Here is a 23,481-nt window from a genome sequence, read left to right as displayed (position 1 = left end):
AGGAGGAGGAAGAGAAGAAAGTGTTTCCTGGCAGGCAACACTATAGTGGCTGGCCTCCAAAGATGGCCCGTAGAGAACCACACACTCTGCTCTTCACACTCCGCTGTGGCCCCTCCCACTTTCACTCTGGGCTGGCCCTGCAAAACCAACAGAATGGAGTAGAAGTGACGTGCCTGACTTCTGAGGTTGTAAGAAGCCCTGTAGCTTCCACCTTGGCTTTTGGAACATTGCTCTGGAATAAATTAGTTGCCATCGAAGAAGTTTGACTCTGAGACTACCATGATGGGAGGAAGCCCAAGCTGGCCACCTGAAAAGACAATATGGAGAGAAAAAGATGGCCCACTAGTCCTTGGTTGTTCCAGCCATCTCAGTCGAGACAGCAGACAGGTGAGTGAAGAAGCTGTTTTGGATGTCTGGCCCAATCAAGCCTTGAGATGACTTCAGCAGTAGCTGCTTATTTATTTATTTATTTATTTATTTATTTATTTATTTTAGCAGCTCGTGGGATCTTAGTTCCCTGACCAGGGATTGAACCCGGGACCCCTGCAGTGGAAGTGCGGGGTCCTAACGGGACCACCAGGGAATTCCCAGCAGCTGCTGCTTTCTGACTGCAGTTGCATGAGAGACCCCAAAGGAACCACCGAACCAACCCACAGGACTATGAGTGATAATAATAAATTGTTGTTTTAAGCCTCTAAGATCTGGAGCCGTTCGTTATGCAGCAGCAGGTAACTAAGACAGACGTGAGCAGTGAAGGGAGACTGACCAGCCCCCCTGCCCCCACCCAGAGCCCAGTAGCCTTCAGCCCAGACCCATGGAGAGAGGGGTGTTCCACCTCAGCTGGACGGCTCTCTGCATTCTGATGGGTCCCCCCTCCCTGCTAAGAGGAGAATAAGCTTCCCTTTGTGTCCACAGATGTGGCATCTGCCAAGAGCCCCACAGCCCCCAGGGCCCTTACAAAAGGACAACAAGGGAGATTTTCTGGGAACTGGGTCACCAGTTACTTGGATGCTTCAAACCTGGCAGGACAGAAAGAAACCAGATAAAGGAGGCTGGAAACTACAGGAAGCTCCTGGTCCTTGTCAAGGTGACATGCCATGGTCAGGAGTGGTTGCCTGCCCCCAACTGACCCTTACATCAATAGAGACCACCTTTCTCTGTTTCTGTATCTCTTTCTTCTTTTTTCCTTTCTTTCTTTTTTCTTTGTAGTTAAAACATTTGTAAATCAATATTTTATATATATGTAATATTGTTACATACATATAATATATCTTATTATATATATGTAATTAAAAGCCACCATCCCATTCTACCCTTCCCACCCCCTATTCAGTTCTCTAGGGGCAATCACTTAACTTTTTTTTTTTTCACATTTATTTGAATAGATAATAAGGGCATGACGTAAAAATTTCAAAAGGTACCACCCAGCTCCTCTCTCCAAAGGCAATTACTCCTAACAATTTAGTACATCTTCTTCCAGAGATATGCTATGCATATGTCAGCATATAATATAAATGTTCTTTTTTTTTTTTTTTTTTTTTTTATTTATTTTTGGCTGTGTTGGGTCTTCATTGCTGCACACGGGCTTTCTTTTTTTTTTTTTTTTTTTTTTAAACATCTTTATTGAAGTATAATTGCTTTACAATGGTGTGCTAGCTTCTGCTTTACAACAAAGTGAATCAGTTACACATATACATATGTTGCCATATCTCTTCCCTCTTGCATCTCCCTAAATGTTCTTTAAAATAAAACAGAGATGATAACATGCTACAAACACTGTCACGCACCTTTCTTTTTCACCTAATAATGTATCTCCAAGATCTTCTGTATCAGTACATAAACAACTGCTTTGTTATTTTAGGAGACTGCACAATATCCCATTGTAGGGATGGATCGTAACAGATTTAACCAGCCCCTATGAGGGACGGTGAGGTTGATGGCAACTTTTTGATATTATAGTGAAGCAGCAAAGAACCTGGTACTCTCATTTTCCTGCACACATGCCTCTACCTGTAAGGATTCCTGAGTCCAAAGATACACACTTTTGTTAATTTTGATAGATATTGATGGACTGTCTTCTGAAGAGACTGTGCTGATGTACTTGTCCACCAACTTCATACTCAATACTCTTTCTCCATACCCTCCCCAATTCTATTCAAATAGAAATCAACATTTTTGATTTTCCCTAATTGGTAAGAAATGGTATCTGTGTACTTTTACATTTGAAATGTCTTATTAGGAAGTTTGACTATCTCCACATGCTTAGTTGGCATGGCAACTGTGTCTCGCCTTTGTAGCTATTTCTTCTAGTTGTTATTTCCATATACTTAAATAATGTACTCATGTGGACATTTGTTGATTTATCAGCTTTAGACATTATCTATTGATTTTTGCTCCAATAAATGAGGATTTAGCTCACTTACAGTATCCTCTGTCTTACATGTCCTCTCTCTTTCCAACCTTCCTTCCGTCTCATTCTATTTATGAAAAAAAATATTATTGGCTTTCTCTTAGGGTAGTGATATGTGTTCTTTTTAAATAGACTTTATTTTTAAGAGCAGTTTTAGACACAGTCAAATTGAGCAGAAAGTACAGAGTTCTCATAAACTCTCTGCTCCCCACCCCTGCTCAGCCCCTCCCCCATCAACATCCCCCACCAGAGTGATCCATTTGTTGCGATAAATTGAAGCTACATCCACACACTCTTAACACCCACAGCCCATGGTTTACGCTATGGTTCGCTCTTGGTGTTGTAAGTTCTATGGGTTTGGACAAATGTATAATAACATATATCCGTCAGTATAGTACCATACACAGTATTTTCACTCTACTAAAAATCCTCTGTGCTCCACCTATTCATCCCTCCTTCCCCCTTAATCCCTGGCAACACGGATCTTTTTACTGTCTCCATGGTTTTGCCTTTTCCAGAATGTCATATAGTTGGAATCATACAGTATGTAGTCTTTTCAGATTGACTTCTTTCACTTAGTAATATGCATTTAAGTTTCTTCCATGTGTTTTCATGGCTTGATAGTTCATTTCTTTTTAGCGGTGATTTATATTCCATTGTCTGGATGTACCACAGTTTATCCATTCACTCACTGAGGGACATCTTGGTTGCTTCCAAGTTTTGGCAATTATGGATAAAGCTGCTATAAACATCCATGTGCAGGTTTTTGTATGGACATAAGTTTTCAACTCATTTGGGTAAATACCAAGAAGCACGATTGCTGGCTTGTGTTGTAAGAGTGTATTTAGTCTTGTAAGAAACTGCCAAAACTGTCTTCCATAATGGCTGTACCATTTTGCATTCCCATCAGCAATGTATGAGAGTTCCTTTTGCTCCACATCTTCACCAGCATTTGGTGTTGTCAGTGTTCCAGATATTGGCCATTCTAATAGGTGTGTAGTGGTAGCTTATAGTTTTAATTTGCATTTCCCTAATGACATGATGTGGAGCATCTCTTCATATGCTTATTTGCCATCTGTATTTCTTCTCTGGTGCTTGTCTGTTTAGGTCTTTGGCTCATTTTTAAATCCAATTGTTTGTTTTCTTGTTGAGTTTTGAGAGTTCTTTGCATGTTTTGGCTAATAGTCCATTATCAGATGTGTCTTTTGCAAATATTTTCTCCCAGCCTGTGGCTTGTCTTCTCATCCTCTTTTTTTTTTTTTTTTTTTTATTATACTTTTCTTTTTTTCTTTTATTTATTTATTTTATTTTCCTTTTTTGTTTTTGGCTGCGTGGGGTCTTAGTTGCAGCACACAAGATCTTTGTTTGTGGTGTGCGGGCTTCTTTCTAGTGGTGGCGTGCAGGTTTTCTCTTCTCTAGTTGTGGTGGCACAGGCTCCAGGGCGTGTGGGCTCTGTAGTTTGTGGCACGCATGTTGCCTCAGTGAGGCACCTGAGCTCAGTAGTTGTGGCATTTGGGCTTAGTTGCCCCAAGCATGTGGGATGTTAGTTCCCCCACCAGGGGTCGAACCCGCGTCCCCTGCATTGGAAGGCGGATTCTTAACCCGTGGACCACCAGGGAAGTCCCTCTTCTCATCCTCTTGAGTGATACAGGTTTGTAACAAATAAATCATTTAAAAATTTAAAAAATGGTTCAACTTAAGGATAAATATTCAGGAAATGATAGTCAAAGTGGTAGGAATATAGCAAAAAAGGAAGGTGTATCCAAGGGACTCAGTTTTGGGCAATACTGACGATACACAAAGGGCCTGGTACACAGGCCTGGCTCTCAAGCTGCTTACCTGGCAATTATTATGCCTGTTACTGCTATTTAAATAATATTGGCAGCTATTGTTGGTCTTATTGCTATTATATTTATGGCATAGCGGCTATTACTGTTACTATTGCTATAACAATACACTATTGTTATCTATTATAATGCATTGTTTTGATGAACCTCTGTATCGCTTCTAACTCCCTGGAACCTGGGGGCAATGGGGAACGCTGCAAAGTTGCTGCGGTTATTATTACTATTATCTTGATATTTCACCGCCTCAAGCTGCGCAAAGTTTGGATAGGACGAATGGGAGTGGATAACAGTTCCATGACAGGTAGGAGGTGGGTCTGGGGAGGGGTCGGGCCAGGAGCCTCCGCCCCACAACGGGGCGGGCCGCTTAGGGTCGGTCCCGGTCGGCCTCCGGTCCCCAGCCTGAGCCCGGCTATGGCCCCGCGCGGCGCGGCGCCGATCCTGCCGCTGGCGCTCGCTCTGACCGCCGTGGCCGCGGTGTCCTGGGCCGCTCTGGTTCCGGCAGGGCTGCGCCGCGCTGGGCCGCTGCTGCCCGGGCCGTGACCCGACCTGCGCGGCCCGCGGGCCCCCTCGCTGCTTCTGCGATCAGGCGTGCAGAGAGGTCCGGGACTGCTGCCCCGATTACGCGCGGGCCTGCCCAGGTGCGCCCCCGGGAGCACGTGGCATGGGCGGAGCTCCCAGCGCGGAGGGGAGCAGGGTACCGGGGTGCGACGGTACAAGGAAGAGAGGAAGTCGACCTCGGAGGGGGTTCTGGACCTGGAGGGGCGCAGGAGCAAGGGGGACGGGGACGCTCAGGACACCAGGCGCAGAGTGGGGCTGGAAAGGTGCGCGCGGAGAAAGATGCTCGGGCCATGGACGCCGCTGCGCGAGTCCGGGGGAGGGGGCGGAATGGAGACGGATGCGAGGAGAGTACAGGGGCGTTTGGGAGGAGAGGGTGCGAGAGTCCTCCCCTCGCGCGGGACTTGGGAGGACCGCACGAGGATGGAGGGCTCGTGGAAGAGGTGCGCGAGCCAGGCACTCGGGTGAGGGATGCAGGGCCCCCAACAGAAATAGGCTCGTGCGGGCACTGAGGGGTGCGAGAGAGGAGGGGGCGAGAGAGAGCAGGGGGCGCACTCGCTAAGGAGGGCGCACGCGGCTGGAAGCGGTAAGAGGGAGGAGGGGGCGTATGCGATCATCAGGGCTCGTGAGGCGTGGAGGGGTTGCGAAGGCGCAGAGGGCGCTTGGGTTGGGGTAGGGTGCCAGATTTAGCAAATAAAAATCCAAGATGCCCAGTTAAACTTAAATTTCAGATAAATAACAAATACTTTTAAAGTATACGTATGTCCTCAATATTGCACGGGCCATACTTATATTAAAACTTATTATTTTTCTGAAATTCAAATCTAACTGGCCGTCCTGTATTTCATCTGGCAACCTGAGCTGGCGGAAGGGCGTGGGGCATAGAGAGTTCGAGGGGGGAGCGGGATCACGCACGACATCGCGGGCAGGGAGGTCACAAGGCAAATGGAGGGGGTGTTGAGAAGCCGAGAGAAAGGCTGAAGCCTGGAGAGGGTTTGGAGTGGAGGGACGCTGAGAGCAGAGAGAGGAAACGGGCTGGGTGGTCCGGGAGGGGCGGAAGAACTGGGTGTGTGTGGGGAACAGGTTAAAACTTAGGTGAATGGGCGGGGGTGGGGGTGGTGGTGGTGGTGGTGGTGGTGAGGGGGTTGGGATGGGATGTACTGATCCCTGGGCAAGTAACGCCCGGGCACTGGTCCCAGTGCCGGCCATGGCCACCAGACCAGGGTCCAGGTCATTCCCTATAGAGACCCCCGCCAGCGTGGTATCCACCAGGCTTTGAAATTAGGGTCCACTTTTGTTGAGCCGCCAGTGGGGAGGACTCCATCCTTTTTAAATTCCAGGAATAACCTTTTCACACCCACTGTACCCAAAAATCTAAATTCTGTCACCGTGTCAAGTGGATATGATCTAACTTTCCTTTGTCAGGGAGAAGAGTGATTGATTGGACCCCTCTACCTGGAGATATCAGTGGAGCTTCCTTCAGGAACTTATATTTAAATGAGGGCAGCTTTAAAAAATTCAAAATTGAAGGGATCCAACATTTATTGATCACCAACCTACTCTGTGGGCTGGGTGTCTCATCCAACCTGATTACTGTCTCACAGCGCTCTGGGCCTCTGGTCTATAATAATGTCCCTGCTCAGCAGATGGGAAGAGCGTGGCTCAGAGAGGAGCGGGCTTTGGCCAGCCAAGGTGATCCAGTAGGATTTGGACCTGGCGATCCCCTTTCTTCTAGCCCCTTGCTGCTTCTCACAACTTTGAGTGGCGAATGGTGGAAATTCAGGTAGCAGAGAGGAAAAAGTAATTTTGGATGAGCTGTCTTCCCAAATCATAGCAGATGAGACTCCCCCAGATTAAACTTGCAGAAGGACTATCTTGGGAACGCTTTTGTACTCATCTGCTTTCCGTGCAGAGAGTGCGTGCAGCCGCAGGGTCATTCAGAGTGTAGGGCTGAGGTTCTTGGTTCAGCTGCACCCACAGGGGCTTCCCTGTCACAGGGCAGGAGTGGGGGCCCAGGAAGGGAACCAGGCAGAGGGATCAGTGATGCTTTCCCACGGTTTGATCCACGCTGACAGAATCACACGATGTTATCAGCTCCCCAGGGGTTCCCGTTACATAAGGAGCTTGGGCTGGTGGGCCCAGCAGCCTCAAAGCTTTGCCCACCTCTTTGTTTTGCTCCTTTGGAAGGTGTCAAAAAGGCAGTAGGTCTAGGATCTGGCCCCTCGTCTAGGCTGGGCAGAGCTGAGGTCTTATGAATAGACCTGGGAAAAGTTCACTTTTCCACCTCCCAGGGGAGCAGAGCAGAAGGGGACATGGGGACCAGTTAGGAGGCAAGATATGTTTTTTCATGAGTGATTTAGGTGATAAAGTTGACTGACTTCAGGAATTGATTGTGGTAGAGGGAGGTGTTGAGGATGGCTTAAAAACAAACAAACAAAAAAACAAACCACTAACATTTACTGAGTACTTATTACCTGCTGGAGAGGTACTGTTTTAGGTGCTTTAAATAAATTGTCTCCTTTAAGCCTCATAACAGCCCGATGGAATAGATGGTGTTATCATGCCCATTTTACAGATGAGGCATGGAGACATGGAGAGGTAGTGAGCTACTCTGACTTGCCCAGCTATTAGGCAGTAGATCTAGAATTTGAACCCCAGCAGTCTGGCTCCAGATCACAATACCATATTGTTGCTTGAGGGTGGGAGGACTTAAGCCTGTTGCAGGAGGGAAGCTCGAGCCCTCAGGGGAAACAGGAGCCCTTGACCTTGCCCACCTTCAGTTCAATTACATTGCTGGCCACCTGCTATGTGCCCAGCTCAGCTGGGACCAGTGGGGGCCAGAAAGATGGGACTCTGGTCCCCCTCAAGCTTATATTCTATTTTTGGGAGACAGGGTGGCTTGCTCAGTTAGAGCAAGAGGAGGCTTGGAAATGATTGGTGAGGATGGGGTGGGGTCAGGAAGAGGGTGGGTCTGGAGCGGCTAGTAAAACCTTAAAGGATGGACACCATTACTTCATGTTTTTCAAGTTCCTTACTGAATGTTTTCAAGTATTTTATGCTCCTTAATTCTTACTTCAACCCTGTAGGGATCAAAGTCCCTATTTATGCACTTATGTATTCATTGTGCTAGTCAGTACTCTGAGGGTTGTAACACAACTCGTATTACTTAAGCTAATAAGGGGATGTATTGGGACAGGTAACTGAAGAACAATCCATGGATTCTGACTTCAGGCATGGCTGGATCCAGGGACTCCAAGGATGTCATCGGGACTCTCTTTCCACCTCTCAGCTCTGCTTGTGTTAGTTTCAATCTCAGGCATGCTGTCACCGAGTGTTGATAAAGATACCGCCTAGTAGCTCCAAACTGGTGTCCCTAGGAGAATGAGAGATCCTTTTCCTAGTTATTCCAGCCAAACTCCTAGGGATGGTTCTCATAGGCCCAGTTTGGGTTGCATGCTCATTCATGATCCAATAAATCACTGAGCCTAGGGAGAAGGAATATGTCAACTGGTCATGTCTGGGTCACATATGTACCCAATCCCAGGAATGAGAAGGTGAGGTCAGCCCTACCAAAACTATGTGGACTGAGAGTGGGGAGGGTTGGTTCCTCAAAAGAAAACCGAGGCGATGTTACCAGAAGATGGGGGTAAGGAGGCTGGGAGGGCAGAAATGACAGCTGCCCACTTCTGAGCTGTAGCGGTCCCTGCATTTCAGGGAACTCGAAGTAAAAGCGTGCTGAGACATCAAACAGGAGGAGGAGGAGGCAGGGGGTGACTGCGGATGCACTGGGGAAACACATTTTTAGCCACTAGTGTTTACAAAAGACCTTTTATGAAACCACCTCAACAGGAGATGGAAACCAGTAAAGGATTTCAGGTGACAGGTCAGAACTGCATTCCAGAAAAATCCTTTTGCTAGACAGTGAGGAGGATGGACAGTCAGGGGGCTGGGCAGTGAGGTTCAGAGAAAAAGGTCAGGTTTGAATTGTCCAGAAAGGCAATTCCTGCTGAGCCTGGGCCTGTTGGCGGCAGGGCAGAGGGATCCAAGGGGACTGTGGGAAATTCAGCCTGGCTCCAGCAGGCTCTGCTGACATGATGTTATCTGGGTCCCCAGGGCTGGAAGAGCAACTTTAAAAGCTCCTCCCATCTCCCTTTTTCAGCTGCACTGATAAGCTAGAATTTCTCCTTTACTCAGAAAAGGGTGGGATGGCCTTTGTTTTGAGAAACACTGCCATCTGGTGGTACCTTTCTGGAATACCAACTTGTAGTCACATTGCCTTTGTGGTCGCTAAGGCACAATTTGCTCATTCAGAATTCACTGACTCGTTACTTACTGGGTCCCTATGTGTCAGGCACTGTGTTTGGTCCTGGAATTCAGGGAACAAGGCCCCTGCCTCCACAGAGCTGACATTCTAGTTGAGGAGGCTGACAAGATATGAATAATCACATGAAGGTACCGAGGTTGTGACCCTAGGTCTAGGTGAGGTGTGATGACAGTTCCCTGGGGGTGTCAGCTGTGCATGCTGCTTGGTGACATCACAGATGCCAGCGACATGGAAAGAATATGCGTAGGGTGGCATCTGCCTAATTTTCTGCAAAATCTCTCACCTGCCTGGCAGGGGATCATGGTGGGACTTTAGAAATTCCCTTGGTCCAGCTGCCCAGCCAGTGCCTGAATCTGGTCTGCCGTCTCCTTGTCAGTTGTCCAGCCACTCTGTGAACACTTCCAGTGACACTAAACTCACTTTTTCTAGTAGATTTTTTCCTTTTCTTTTAAAAAAATATTTATTTATTTATTAACTAAGAGCAGGTTGCACCTGGTCTTAGTTGCAGCTCGCTAGCTCCTTAGTTGCAGCAGGTGGGCTGCTTAGTTACAGCATGCATGTGGGATCTAGTTCCTTGACCACGGATCGAACCCAGGCCTCCTGCATTGGGAGCACGGAGTCTTAACCACTCCGCCACCAGAGAAGTCCCCACTAGCAGATTTTTCTATTGTAGATTATACTCTCTCGCCTGGACAACTGCAGTAGCTGTTTTATTGGTTTCCCTGATTCTGCCCTGACCCCCACCCGGCAGCTAGAGACATCCTATTAAAACCTTAAGAGTGATAATGTCACTCCTCTGCTCAGCACTTGGCAGTGGCTTTTCTTCATGCTTTGAATAAAGTCCAAGTTCCTTACAATAGTCATCAAGGCCCTGTATGCTATCACTGCCCGCCTGTCTCTGACATCACTTCCTGCCACTTTCCTTCCTGCTTTTTATGCTCTAGCCACACTGGCCTCCTCACTGTCCCTCCAGCATCTCACCTGGACTCTGCCTCAGGCCCTTTGCACTGCCTGTTCCCTCTGCCTGGAACACTTCCCCTCAGATACCTACACAGCTCCCTCCCTTACCTCCTCAGATGTCCTTTGTCATGGAGGCCCTCCTTGACCCCTCTATCTAAAACAGTTTCTTATCTCCCTGCACCTGCCACTCTTATCCTTCTTTGGATTTTCTCAGAGCATGGATCGCTAGTTGAAATTACCTCATATATTGTATTGTTTCTTGTCTGTTTCCCCTACTGAATGTCAGCTCCTCCAGGTCAGGGGCTTTTTCTGCTTTGCTCTTCTGTGTTCCCGGCACCCGGACCAGTGCTTGGCATGTAGTAGGCCCTAAATAGTTGTTGAATAAATGCAGAGAGTGCCCTGTTGTATTGAGTGTTTACTATCTTCCTAGTGCTTCGCATCTGTCATTGCACCAATTCTGTGAGACTATAGCTGGAATCCAAGCTTGTGCAACTCCAGCATCTTGGCTTGACTCAGATATTCAGTCTCCTTAAGCTCCACTTGCCTCTTCTGTGAGATGGATTTGACAATAGCGCAAATACATATATATATATATGTAGGAGTTGGGGTTCTGGTGAGTGACAGGTGGTACGCCCAGAAGAGTTGAATGGAACATAATTTGACAAGGGTTCCATTCGCTATGGTGCGGGCAGGGGGAAGTGGTGTTATAGGAGCCTGGTGAGGGCAGGATCCATGGCTGAGGGTCCCCTCCATGCAGGACTGAGGGTGAGGTGGGTGGAGGGGCGATAAACACCTGGGCTGCACTCTCCTCCCCATGGGTGCCTCACTGGCTAAACTCAATCAGCGGCCAGGGGGCCTCTGTGATGCACAGGCTTCCCTGGGGGCACAGGGCACAAAGAAGGACCCTAAAGTTGTTGTGAGGATTACATGAAGTCTGGGACTTGACTTGCCTGGTCCAGCAGCAGTGACATAATTGACATCGTTATTAGGTGGGTGTTGAAAGCAATAGATGATTGTTAGGCTGTCGTACTTCATTTCCTCCTTCCCTCCTTCCCCTGAGCATTTCAACTCTGCTCAGAGTTGAGAGCCATGCAAGGAGTATGTGACTTCCTGAGGTGCCAGAAGCAACACTGTCTGTTTTTACAACACAATCACCTCCTTCCCTCAGTTCAGGAATGTACCCTTTTTTTTTCTTCGCATTTTCAAGTTGCTGAACTAGGATATATCTCATAGCTGGTGAATGTTTGTCATGAGGACAGACCTGGTCTTTCTTGTTCCCCACGGTGTCTCCAGCACCTAGGACAGTGCCCGACTCACAGGAGATGCTCGGTAAATGTTTGTGGGATGAGTGAACTAATTCTGACAGCAGTAGTGCCCTGTGTGTGCACAAATGTCTGTGTGTGTGTGTGTGAGAGAGAGAGAGAGAGAGAGAGAGAGAGAGAGAGAGAGAGGGAGAGTGACTGTCAAGGCCTGTCAAGAAAGGCTTGACAATTTCTTTTTTTTTTTTTTAATATTTATTTAGTTAGTTTGGCTGCACTGGGTCTTAGTTGCGGCACGCGAGATCTTCTAGTTGTGGCATGAGAGCTCTTAGTTGCAGCATGCAGACTTAGTTGCGGCATGCATGCGGGATCTAGTTCCCCGACCAGGGATCAAACCCGGGCCCCCTGCATTTGGAGCATGGAGTCTTACCCACTGGACCACCAGGGAAGTCCATGGCTTGTCAATTTCTTGTCAAGAAATTCTCTCCCTGGGGAAAGTCCGAAGATCCCACATTTTGGCCAGATGGCCTTCCCTGTCTGGTTTGGCCCAGTCCTGGTCTGGGACTGTGGACTTGGGTGAAGAAGCTGAAGGTCTCAAAGGCCACATCATCAGAAAATACCTACTCACTGGGCCCCTGACTGTGGTAGGCACAGGGGAGCATCTCATGGACATGGACGCCCAGCAACTTCCTTCTTTTTTTATGATGAAATATTTCAGACATAGCCCAATGTAGAGAGAACAATATAATAAACCCTCATGCAAAGCTAAGAAATAAGCCTAGATGAATACCACTGGAGCTTCTGCATTCCTTCCCTTTCTCCTCAGAGGTAACTGCTATGCTGAATTTGGTATTTATAATTCCTGTGGAGGGGTGTGTGTGTGTATATATATGTATGTGTGTGTATATATATATACATGTATATATATATACACACACATACATATATTCAATGTATATAAAATATATACAGTCAGTTCTCATGATGGATGGTTGTTATAGTCTATAAAATCCCCATGAACACTGAATTGACAAGTACTGAACCATTGCTCCTAGGGGAAATATGTACACACCTATCTCACACAGATTATAATCTTAAATCCTAAAAACAACTCATTCTCGTAGCTTCTCTTTTAGAAAAGGGAAGAACAAGATTCAGAGGTGTTAAGTGACTGGCCCGAGACTGCCCCACTAACGGGTGCCAGAGCTGGAATTCAAACCCCGTCCTCCCGGTCCCGGAGCTGGAGCTCCTTGAACTGCACCACACCGCCACTGGCTCCCTCCATCCAAGAAGGCAGATCGGGGCCTTGTTTGACTTCAGCTGCAAATGTGCATGTTGGGTGACTCAAAATTTTTGCTGTTCTGCGTATGTCTGTGCATGACTACAAAAGCGCCTCAAATATTGGTTTGGGGGTTACAAATCAAATTTTAGCGAATAGGTAAATTCACAAATACCAAATCTGTGAATAGTGAAGATTGACATATATATACTTAGGTATGTATATCAATACAATATCATATATATGTGATATATACATATATAGTATCATATATATGTAATGTATATGTATATTACCTATATGAATTCTTAAACACTATATAGCACTGTTTTACAGTTTTTAAGACTGTATCTAAATAGTATCACACCAGAAATAGCTTCTGCAAGAGGCTTCTTTCCATCCACGTTGTTGCTAGTGTAGTCATGGTTCGTTTCACTGCCGCAGAGGAATAGCTAGTGTTCACTGAGCACTTGCTGTGTGCCAGGAGTGAATGCTTTATATGTCACATCTGGTTGAATCCTCAAGGCCACACTATCAGGTGAATACTATTCTTATACCCATTTGACAGTGGAAGAAACTGAGGCACAGGGAGGTGAAATCAGTTGCCATAAGTGCCTAGGAAATGTTAATGGGAGGAATGGGTGATGGAAACCACTGGAATGATCGCCAACAGGATGATGGGTAAATAAAATGTGGAATTCTAAGTTTAGGTAGATGTATACAAATTTGTCATAGAGAAATTTTAAGGCACACATGGATTCAAGTTTGCAGAAGTTCTGGTGCTCACTGTGGTGTTTTGGGGGGTTCGGCTTGTGGGGAAGGTGGACAAGACCTGGCCGCTGCCCGAATTCCATAGCAGTTGTCCTTGGAGACGCCACCTTCTCTTCCAGCGGTCTCCTGCGTCGTGGCAGAGTGGAGCGGCTGGAGTCGTTGCGTCAAGCCCTGCCAGGTCTCTTACCGTCTCCGCCAAAGGCATGTCCTGCAGGAGCCAAGGAACGGGGGTGCTCCCTGTCCCCCGTTGGAAGAGCGGGCTGGCTGCGTGGAGTACTGGAGCCACCAGGGGGTGGAGTGCCAACAGTCCTTGCGTGAGTTGGGGTGGCCCTGGGGGTGGCTGTCAGAGGGAACAGCCTGGCTGGACTGCAGGGCCCTCCATAAGTTTCCGTGTGGGGTCTGAGTTTAGGGTGGGACTTTGTCTTCCTTTTCCCTCATCCCCCTCCTCACCCTCTGAATGAGGTAAGAAGCTCTGACTTCCTCTAGGCATCTCGATGTCTTCTTTCTACTCATCTCCCATTGTGAATTAGTCAGGGCTTCGTTTAAATGAAGATGATAGGAAACCCATTTTAAACTGACCTGAGCAAAAATGTGTGGCTCATGTAACTAAGATCCCAGGGTCTGCATTCAGGCGTGGCTGGATCCAGGAGCTCAAGCAATGTTGCCAGGAACCTCTCTCCATCTCTCAGCTCTGTTTTCTAATGAGTTGGCCTCATTCTCAGGTAGGCATTCCCCCTGTAATGGTCTTTGATAGCTCCAGGCTTCCCTGCAACCAGCTTAGCAGCTGGAAGAAAAGGCCTCTTTCCCCTTAGTTTCAGCAAATGTCCTTAGTTTCACCAAACCTTACCGCAGTGTCACCCTCCTGTTTTAAATTTTCCAATAGGTACCCCACACCCTCATGAAGCCCAAACTCCTCATCATGGTCTACAAGCTCAAGTGCTCTGGCTCTTACCTCCTGTGACCTCATCTTCCTTCTTCGGTCTACATTTTAAAGGATCATTCTGACCACTGTGGGGACAGCAGACTGAAAGGGGTCAGAGGGCAGCGGGGAGGCCAGGGAAGAGGTGACTGCAGTGGTACAGGCAAGAGAGGAAGGTGTCTGGACCAGGATGGTGGCAGTGGGGTGATGAAAGAAGGAATGTCATTTCCTCTGCCTGAAATCCTCCTCCCTCTCCTTTGCCACCCACATCTAACTTGCCTGGTTCATTGTTTCCTGTGTAGATGTCAGTTTTCTCCAGGAAGATTTTCCTGACTGCCCCTACTATCTGCCATGCACTTGGCCACATTACTTGACTCTGTGAGGCCAGTGTTACTATGCATTTTACAGAAGGGGAAACCAAGGCTCAGGGAGGCACAACACTTGCCCAAGATACATGGCTCATCGCGCATCATTTTATTCAACGCTGACAATAACTGTATGATATAGGTTCTGGTATTATACTCATTTTGCTGACGAGGAGACTGAGGCTCAGAAAGGACCAAGATCACTCAGCTATAAGAGGGAGAGCTGGAACCAGAATCTGGGCTTCTCTGGGGCTCTCCCCACTGCTCTAGGCTACACCAAAAGCAGCACTGGATGTTGGAAGAGAAGAGAAAAGGGAAGTTGTGTATTAAGTGTGTTACCTTCTCTAGATCACAAGCATTAATTAGTTCAACACCATATCTTTGATTCAGCCCCATCACTCAGGGAATGGGCAGGGGTAGGGACTTCCTTTGGCTCTTTTTCCCCCTAAGGAATCACCAACCTCTCATGGACTGACCCTCAATTCTCCTCTGTGTTCTCCTCTGTCTGCTCCAGGAAGGAAGAGGCTTGGAAGTTGGCCCAACAAGATAATTTTATTAATTCCTTTATCTGTCTATACCTCTGTCCCCCTTTTCTTCCATCCTTACATTTTCCCACCTATTCATTCATCTATCTGTCTAGTTCTTTTATCCCTTCATCTGTCCATCTACCTATCATGTCTTCATCCATCCTTCTTTCCATTCATCATCTCTTCTATCATCTCTGTCTCTCCTTTTTTCCATCCTCCCATCTTCCCATTTACTCATCACCCATCCATTCTTCCTTTCTTTTTTTTTTTTTTTAATTTTTATTTATTTATTTATTTATTTATGGCTGTGTTGGGTCTTCGTTTCTGGGCGAGGGCTTTCTCTAGTTGCGGCAAGTGGGGGCCACTCTTCATCGCGGTGCGCGGGCCTCTCATTATCGCGGCCTCTCTTGTTGCGGAGCACAGGCTCCAGACGCGCAGGCTCAGTAGTTGTGGCTCACGGGCCCAGTTGCTCCGCGGCATGTGGGATCTTCCCAGACCAGGGCTCGAACCCGTGTCCCCTGCATTGGCAGGCAGATTCTCAACCACTGCGCCACCAGGGAAGCCCCATTCTTCCTTTCTTATATCATTTCAGCCACCCATCCATCCATTCAGTTATTAACTCCTCTCTTTTTTTCTCACTCACTCACTTATTCATTCATCAAAATCATTCATTTGAAGAACTTTTTATTGAGACTCACTATACAACCCGCTGTGCTAGGCCCTGAATCTAAGAGATAAATATGATCCTGCCTCCATCATTGCATAAGGGGTACTTGTGGGGACTATCTACCCAGTTACAAGACCCCACAGTCTCCTTAGGGCTACCATAGACATGACTCTGACACCAGGAGTACCTAATCGTGCTTCCTGTGGTGTCATAGCCTTGGGGGGGTGTTGCTGGGCTACCTGACTCTGTTTTCTCCTTGTCCCACAGTCCCTGCTCTGATAACCACAGGCAGCTACGGGAAAGAACGAGAAAAGCGAGGTGTCCCCAAGAAGCAGGAGACAATAGGGTAAGTGGAAGCAAATGAACCCAAAGTCAAACTCAAATTTGTGAACATTTTTCCTGGATTAGACTTTCGTCATGTCTCTCTCTTCCTTTAATAGCTTTAACATCTCCCCATTTCTTGTCCTGTTACATTTGTAAACTCATGAACATGAACTTTGAGTCCTTAATGATTAGTGTCTATTCAACTTCATTCACTGACTCATTCACTCAGTGTTTATTGTTTATACGACAGGTATGTTTATGTTGTTTATATGGGTTAGGCCTTGGGGCTACAGCAAGGAACAAAAAAGGACAGAAATACTTGTCCTCATGGAGTCTGCCTCACAGGAGGCAGACAATAAACAAACACATAGCCTGTCAAATGATGCTAAGTGCTATGGAGAAAAATGAAGCAGGGAAGAGGGTGGGTGTGCCAGGGACATCCTTGTTTAGAGGAACTAAGATATTGAAGAGGTTATCTGGGGGAAGAGCATGATTGGCAGAGGGACTAGCAAGTGCAAAGGTCCTGAGGCAGGGCATGCCCGGTGTTCAAGGATCAGCAAGTAGTTCAGGCTGGAATTCAGGGAGAGTGAGAGAGAGTAGGAAATATGATATACTGGGGGGAGGGGGGTGGTCAGATCACACAGGGTCTATAGGCTGTGGTGGGAAGTTGGGTACTTTCTCTGCATGAGATGGAGTCATGGGAGGGTTTTGGACAGAGGAATGACAGGATCTGACTTAGGTTTTCTCAGGGTCCCTTTGGATGCTATTTGGAGAATGGATCGTAGAGAGGCAAGGAAGGAACCAGGGAGACCAATGCGGGGGCTACAACAATGGTCCACGTGAGAAATGAAGGTGGTTTGGACCGGGGTGGTAGCCCTGTGCCTTTGAAGGGTGGATTTCAGGGACTGGAGTCAGACAGTGTGTTGCTGATGGTGGTGATGAGGTCAAGCTTCTAGGACAGTGCCTGGCACATGATAGATACTCAACAAATATTAATTGAAAGAATAAGGTCTGAACTAAGGCAGTGCTAAGGGAGATGGAGAGGAGAGCTCTATTTGTTAGGATTCCTTTCACTGCAAGGCACAGAAACTCAGCTCAAACTGGCTCAGGTGAAAAGGAGAATTATTGGTTCATATAACTGAGAGGGAAGTTTTGAAATAATATAACTTCAAGCATGAACTGGAGCCAAGAGGTTAAATATTATCAGGACTCCCTCTCCCCTTTCTGCCTTCATATACTGGCTTCATTCTCAAGCAGCCTCTCTCCCTGTAGTAGCCAAGATGCCCACCAGCAGCCCCAGATCCTCCCAGCTTAGCAGCCCCAGCTGACGGGGTCCTTCCTCCCAGTCTCATTGTGTAATTTCTGGAGGAGGTTGATTGGTCCTGCTTGGATCCTAGGCCCATCCCTGAACCAATCACTGTGACCCAGATGATGGGACCTCTGATTGGTCAGCTTGAATCATCTGTCCACTCTAGGGGCAGGTATGGGGAGCCAGGACCAGGCATCCTGATTGATTGCCCCTCCAAGACCACATAGGGTGAGGACAAGAGTTCCCCAAATAAACCACCAAAAGGGCAAGAGAAAGAACGTTGGGAAGACGAAAATTCCAATTATCACAGGCTTCTGGCAAGGACAGGTTCCTGAGGCGTTCTGGGGGCAGCTGAGAGGAAAGGGCTCTGGGCTGGCTTTGGGCTGTTCCTGGAAGAAAACTGTCCGCTCCTTGGGCTTCCCAGAGGCTGCAGCCACCAGGGGGCAGCAGCCCCACACAAGAACCTCCCGGGGTCCTTGACAAGCTGTATCTCTTCCAGCAGGGGGTGCCATTTACCGCTACTTGTAGAAAAAGTTGGGTCGAAGTAAAATGTTAGCAAATTGGGTCTTAATTCAGATACTCCAGAATGGGACAGTTATTTAAATAATTCTTGCAGTGAATCTTTTCTGTAAAATAAGATCTTTTACAAAATGTGGTGGAGTGCTTATTGAGGCTTTTGGGGTTAGGCGGTTCCATTTTAGGCACTACCACTTATTAGCTGTGTGACTCTGGGCAAGTTATCTTTCTGCTCCTCGATTTCCTAATCTGTAGGCTGGGGCCAAGATCTACCTTGCAGGGTTTCCCTATTCCATTGGACCAAATGATTCGGCAAATTTTTGTCGAGCCAGGTCCTAGTCTAGGACTTGGACACAACAGTGAACAAAACAGATACAAATTCCTGCCTTTGTGGAGCTGACATTACTGTGGGGGAGAGAGATGAGAAGTAAACAATATAATCTTTTGGATAAGGTGTTTGAAGAACTGGCCCATGGAAGCCCTCAATGATGTTAACTTAAAAAAGCAGGAGCCAAGTCTCATTGATGCAGATTGAGTTGCCCAAAAGGTTTCTTCCGTAGCAGGGAGAAATTGTATCAACCTGAGCCTACATAGGGCTAGGTACACAGTAGGTGCTCCATAAATGCTCACAGGTGTTTGGGGTGGTGTCTTCCTGTGTGGCTGCAGGTACTGTGTCCAGTTCCGGCTGGGGCCCGTTCCAGGGAGCTGCCAGCAGGTGAGGGCACCCCATGCCCAGTGGACAAGGTATCTGACCCAGGGCCACACAGTTTGTGTGAGGTGTGAGTGGCCTGCCCAGGATGCCAGGAGCCGGCGCTGCTACGGGGATGGTGGAGGGGCCGGAGGGTAAGCCGTGGGACTCGGGCATGGGGAAGTGCGACTGTAGAGCCTGGGGCCTCTCTGCAGCCTGAGAGATGAAGGTGCCCAGGGAGCGGGAGCCTGTTTCCTGGCCAGGGTGGGGTGCAGGAGGGTTCTGATCCCAGTGTCCGAGGAGGAGCAGCTCCTGCCATTTCCAGCTGTGTGACCTTGGGCAATCTCATAACCTCTCTGGACCTCAATTTCCTTATCTGAAAATGCAGATAATAAGAGGACCTCCTCATGGGGCAATGATGAAAGTGAAGTGAGATTGTGCAAGTTGAAGACTTAGCATAGCTCCTGACATCCAGAAAGTACTCAAGAAAAGGGAGCTGGTTTTATTGTTGAATCCTTACAATTCCCTTAAAAGCCAAGTTTGGTTACCCTCATTTCATAGATGGGCCAACAGAGGCTCAGAGAGGCATTGTGACTTAGTCAAGGTCACACAGGATTTGACCCAGATTTGGCTGTTATCATCCCCCTAGACTCCTGCCACAAGGGCAGATGTCTTGGAAAGCACTTAGCATTACAATAGTAGCTAAAGTTTATTGAGTGCCTACTGTGTGCCAAGCATTATTCTAAGCTCTATATTCATTCATTCATTCAATACATATTTGTTGAGCACTTACTATTGAGCATGTGGCAGACAATGTTTTGGGTACTGGGGAGATGCAGTGGACAAAGCAGCTGTGGTCCTTCTCTTATGGAGACACATTCTGCTGTGAGGAGACAGACATTAGGCAAGTAAATCTGTAATTTGTCAGATGGGAGATAAGTGTTAGGGAAAGAAAGCAGAATCGGGGAAGTTTTGGGGATTGTTTTTTTTTTATTTTTTAAGGAAGGTGACACTAAGGAAGTGACATTTGAACAGAGTTCGGAAGGAAATGAGGGAGGTAGACATGTGGAGGTTTGGGGGAAGGGTATTCCAGGCAGAGGGAACAGCAAGTGCAAAAGCCCTGAGGCGGGAGCGTGCCACCATTGAGGCTGGCGTGGAATGAGCAAGGGGGAGCGTGGAAGGAGGTGAGGACACATTGACACACAGGATGCCCCTGAAACATTCCAAGAGCCCAAAGTGGATACTTTCAGGATCCTCTCCTCCTAGATGAGGAGACTGATTCAAAAAGAGGTGCCCGAGGTCACACACCTAGCAAGTGGCAGAAACAGGCTTTGAACCTAAATTGCTCAGACTCCTTGGCCAAGGTCTAAAGACAAGTCTAGACTGTTTCCCACTGACTGTGCTTTTCCATGCAGGGATTATTAGACTGTAGGAACAAGAGCTCTCTCTGGGGTCTCTCCAGGGAGTTCTGCCATTTCTAAGGATGTTAGTTTCCTGACTTTTAAAATTGAGCAGCCCTGCTCACTGTAAACCTAGAGCAGGGAATGCCAGTGCCTGTTGGGGTGTTAGGGACAGATGTATCTGAACGAGAGGCATTGGGACTGCACAGATCTGGGTTCAAACCCCACTTCTGGCCCTTACTAGGTATGTGACTCTGGGCAAACCCTTCTTCTGACCCTGACAGTCCCCACCACTCAGATGGTGGGAAGGATCCTGAGCCCTTTGCACAGCACCTGGCTCCTCATAGATGCTTAGTAGTGGAAGCTGCTCTTGTCATGTTTAACCTATAAAATGGGTATAATAATATATGTACTTTGTGGAAATGACATGTGATAAATGTGATGAACCTGGCACATAGTAGGTGCCCAATAAATAAATGGCAGACAATAGGGAGGCCCTCTCAACCAACCTTCCTCCAACCTCTCCCCCCCACCACTTACTCGTCCTAGACCTGAGATTCTACCATTAGAGATTCATTCTTTGGACTAGATGCTCACTTATTAGAGCCTCAGTTTACTTATCCATCTTTGAATAAGCCTTTCTAGCCCTAAAACTCTGATTAATCCCAAACTTCTCTTTTTGGATGCAAATACTCCAGGAACATGGCACTTTGGTGAGGCTGAGATGAGGGTCGCAGGCACTGCTGCCTCTACCAGGCACGGGTGGGGATGGAAAGCAGAGCCAGGTCTGTGCCAGGCAGGGGCATCTTTCCCTGCTCCCACCCCAGCCAGGCCAGGCTCACAGAACAGGTGACGGAAGGTCTGATTGGGGGCATGAGCTCACCAGGCAGGACTGGGCAGAGGAGGAGGATCAAAGGGAGGATGGAGACGAGCTGCCAGCCAGATTCTTTCCGTGGGCAGCTGGTGAGGGCGGGCATGCAAAGGGCCCAGCCCCGGGGAGGGTTAGCCTGCCAGTTGGGGATTTTAGGATGGTTTATTTAGCATGAGAAGTGTCTCTGAGTTTGGGACAAGCAGAAGGAACACCTGCTATAGTCATGCACCTACTGTGTGCTGGGCACCAAGTGGGTGCTTTAGATGTGAGCTCCCACTCAAGCCTCACAAGCCCTGTTGAGACAACGGACATTCATTCCATTTTATACACTGAGGATGGCAATAAGAATGGTAACTTTAAATGCTATCATTTGTGAAGTGCCTATTAGGTGCCAGGCACTGTGCTTAGAAGCTTAGAACAGTGCCTGGCACATAAGACAATCTGTGTGTGTTATTATTGCCATTATTTGCATTTTTAAAGGATGTGAATTATACCTACAGAGAATTGGCTAAAACATATATGAACAGGTTAATAAATGTTTGCAAAGAGGACACATCTGGGTAGTCACCACCCAGGCAAGGAACAGAACCTGGCTAGCCCCCCAGTCCTGCCCCCAACCACAGCCCCTCCCCTCCCTATAGAGGAGACCACCATCCTGACTTTTACGGTAATCCACTGTACAGTTTTCTTTATAGCTTTACTCAACTCGGTGCAGATCCCTAAACACTACAGTTTAAATTTTTCCCCCCAAACTTCACATATATAAAGTGGTACAGGATGTACCTTTTAGAATTCGGCTTCCTTTGCTCGACATGCGGTTTGCGAGGTCCGTGCACGTGGCTGCCTTGTAGCACTGGATCGTTCATTCTTGTTGCTGAAATAGTTAGCTATTATTGTCATGATCATTTTTACTTTCTCTGCACACAGCATCTCATCAAACCCTCCCAACACTCCAGAGGGGCGGAGATTATACTTATCTGTTATTCATTGAAGAGCCAGAGGCTCCTAGGAGCTGGGTCATGAACCTCCCCACCCCACCATTCCCAAACCTTTCTTAATCACTCCACTCTGTTGCCTCCCAACAGGAGGGAAAGGGGGGCGCAGGGAGGTTAAGGATGTCTTAGTGTCACCAGACCCTAAGAGCCAAGTCTGGATTGCCCCGGGTGGCCTCTAGGGTCAGCAGTTCTGCGGCCAACCCAACTTCTTCATCAGGCACAGGAGACACAGGGCCCAGTGCCCACACACGTTCAGGCTCCACAAAAATGCTTTAATTTTAACCTCTTAAAATCAGAAGAAATAGGATGTAATAGTAGTGAAGATCTGATACTGACTCCAGCCCGGATTATATTTATCTTTTTATAATGCAGTTGTAAACTTTGATTTAAAATATTTTTGCATGGAGAAGGGGCCCGCGAAAGCAAATATCCCTGGCGCCCAGGAGAGTCATGACGCCGCTGAAGCAGCCCCATGTCTTGCAGGCACCAGCTGTCGCTGTGGCAAGCGGCCGGCCACCCCCGGTGCCGAGGGACCTGGGAGAGGCTTGGGCAGCTCCGGGACTGTTCCTGCCCCGAGGTCCACAGCCTCGTCTTCCTCTAGCAGCGGTGACCCCTGTCTGTCCAGAGCCCTTCTTTCCAAAGCCTCTCTGGGTGGCAGGGAAACCCCCAGGGCTTGGGATCCTTCAGGACGAGGGAGTGGGGAGAAACCTGCACATTTGAGACTGAAGGAACAAGCCTTGTCCTTATGCTGACACTGAAAATAGCTTTATGTTTCCACTGGGTGCCAGCTGAGTCACAGCCTTAACTGCCATCTCCCTCTAGTTCAGGGCTTCCCAAATTTCATCTCCTAAATACACCCTTCTTCATTTTGCCCTATTTTCCTTACCTGTACCTTTTTTTTTTGACACCCCACCTCATCCTTTTTTTATTTACTTAAATAAATTTTTTTAAAAGGAAGCTTATACTTACATATATGTGTATAAATAGGAAATTTTTTTTAAAAAAATCACAACTAGAAATGAAAATAAGTAATAGTAGCAAACATTTATTAAGTACCTACAGTGTGCCAAGCCCTGTCCTGGCCCTTTACACATACTGACTCATTGGATCCTGAGTTAGGTGCAGTTATTATCGCCATTTTACATGGGCGGAAACTGAGGCACAGAGAGGTTAAGTTACTTGCCCCAGGACACAGAGCTAGTGAGTGGCAGAGTGGGGATTTGAAACCCATGAGCTACACCTACTGCTAAGATTTTCTGCACTAGCAGTACATCAGCTCCAGGAGGGCAAGGTTTTCGGTCTGTCTTGTTCCCTGCTGTGTCCCCTGTGCCTAGAATAGTGTCTGGCACGCCATAATGCTCAAGAAATAGTTGTTGAATAAATGAAATGAATAGGTGAATGATCAGTTGCCATCATTAGAAGGCAATCAGAAAAACAAACACAATGGAAACCAAACAAGTCTGGTGAGGTATTGTTGCCCGAGGAGCCGAGCATG

General features: G+C 47.5%; 1 protein-coding gene across 1 annotated transcript; it reads left to right on the top strand.

Annotated features, from left to right (window-relative positions):
* Positions 1-4,717: 4,717 nt before the first annotated feature.
* LOC133104113 (somatomedin-B and thrombospondin type-1 domain-containing protein-like) lies at positions 4,718-22,927 on the top strand (the record flags this gene model as incomplete). Its single annotated transcript, XM_061209792.1, has 5 exons — positions 4,718-4,895; positions 13,525-13,719; positions 16,151-16,229; positions 18,699-18,875; positions 22,470-22,927. Coding segments are annotated over 5 exons (747 nt in total), but the record flags the coding sequence as incomplete, so codon positions are not given.
* Between the last annotated feature and the right edge of the window lie 554 nt (positions 22,928-23,481).

Source organism: Eubalaena glacialis, chromosome 13, assembly GCF_028564815.1.
Source record: "Eubalaena glacialis isolate mEubGla1 chromosome 13, mEubGla1.1.hap2.+ XY, whole genome shotgun sequence".
Classification (NCBI taxonomy): Eukaryota; Metazoa; Chordata; class Mammalia; order Artiodactyla; family Balaenidae; genus Eubalaena; species Eubalaena glacialis.
The sequence above is the reverse complement of the archived record's forward strand: the minus strand, read 5'-3'. Positions and strand labels throughout refer to the sequence as shown.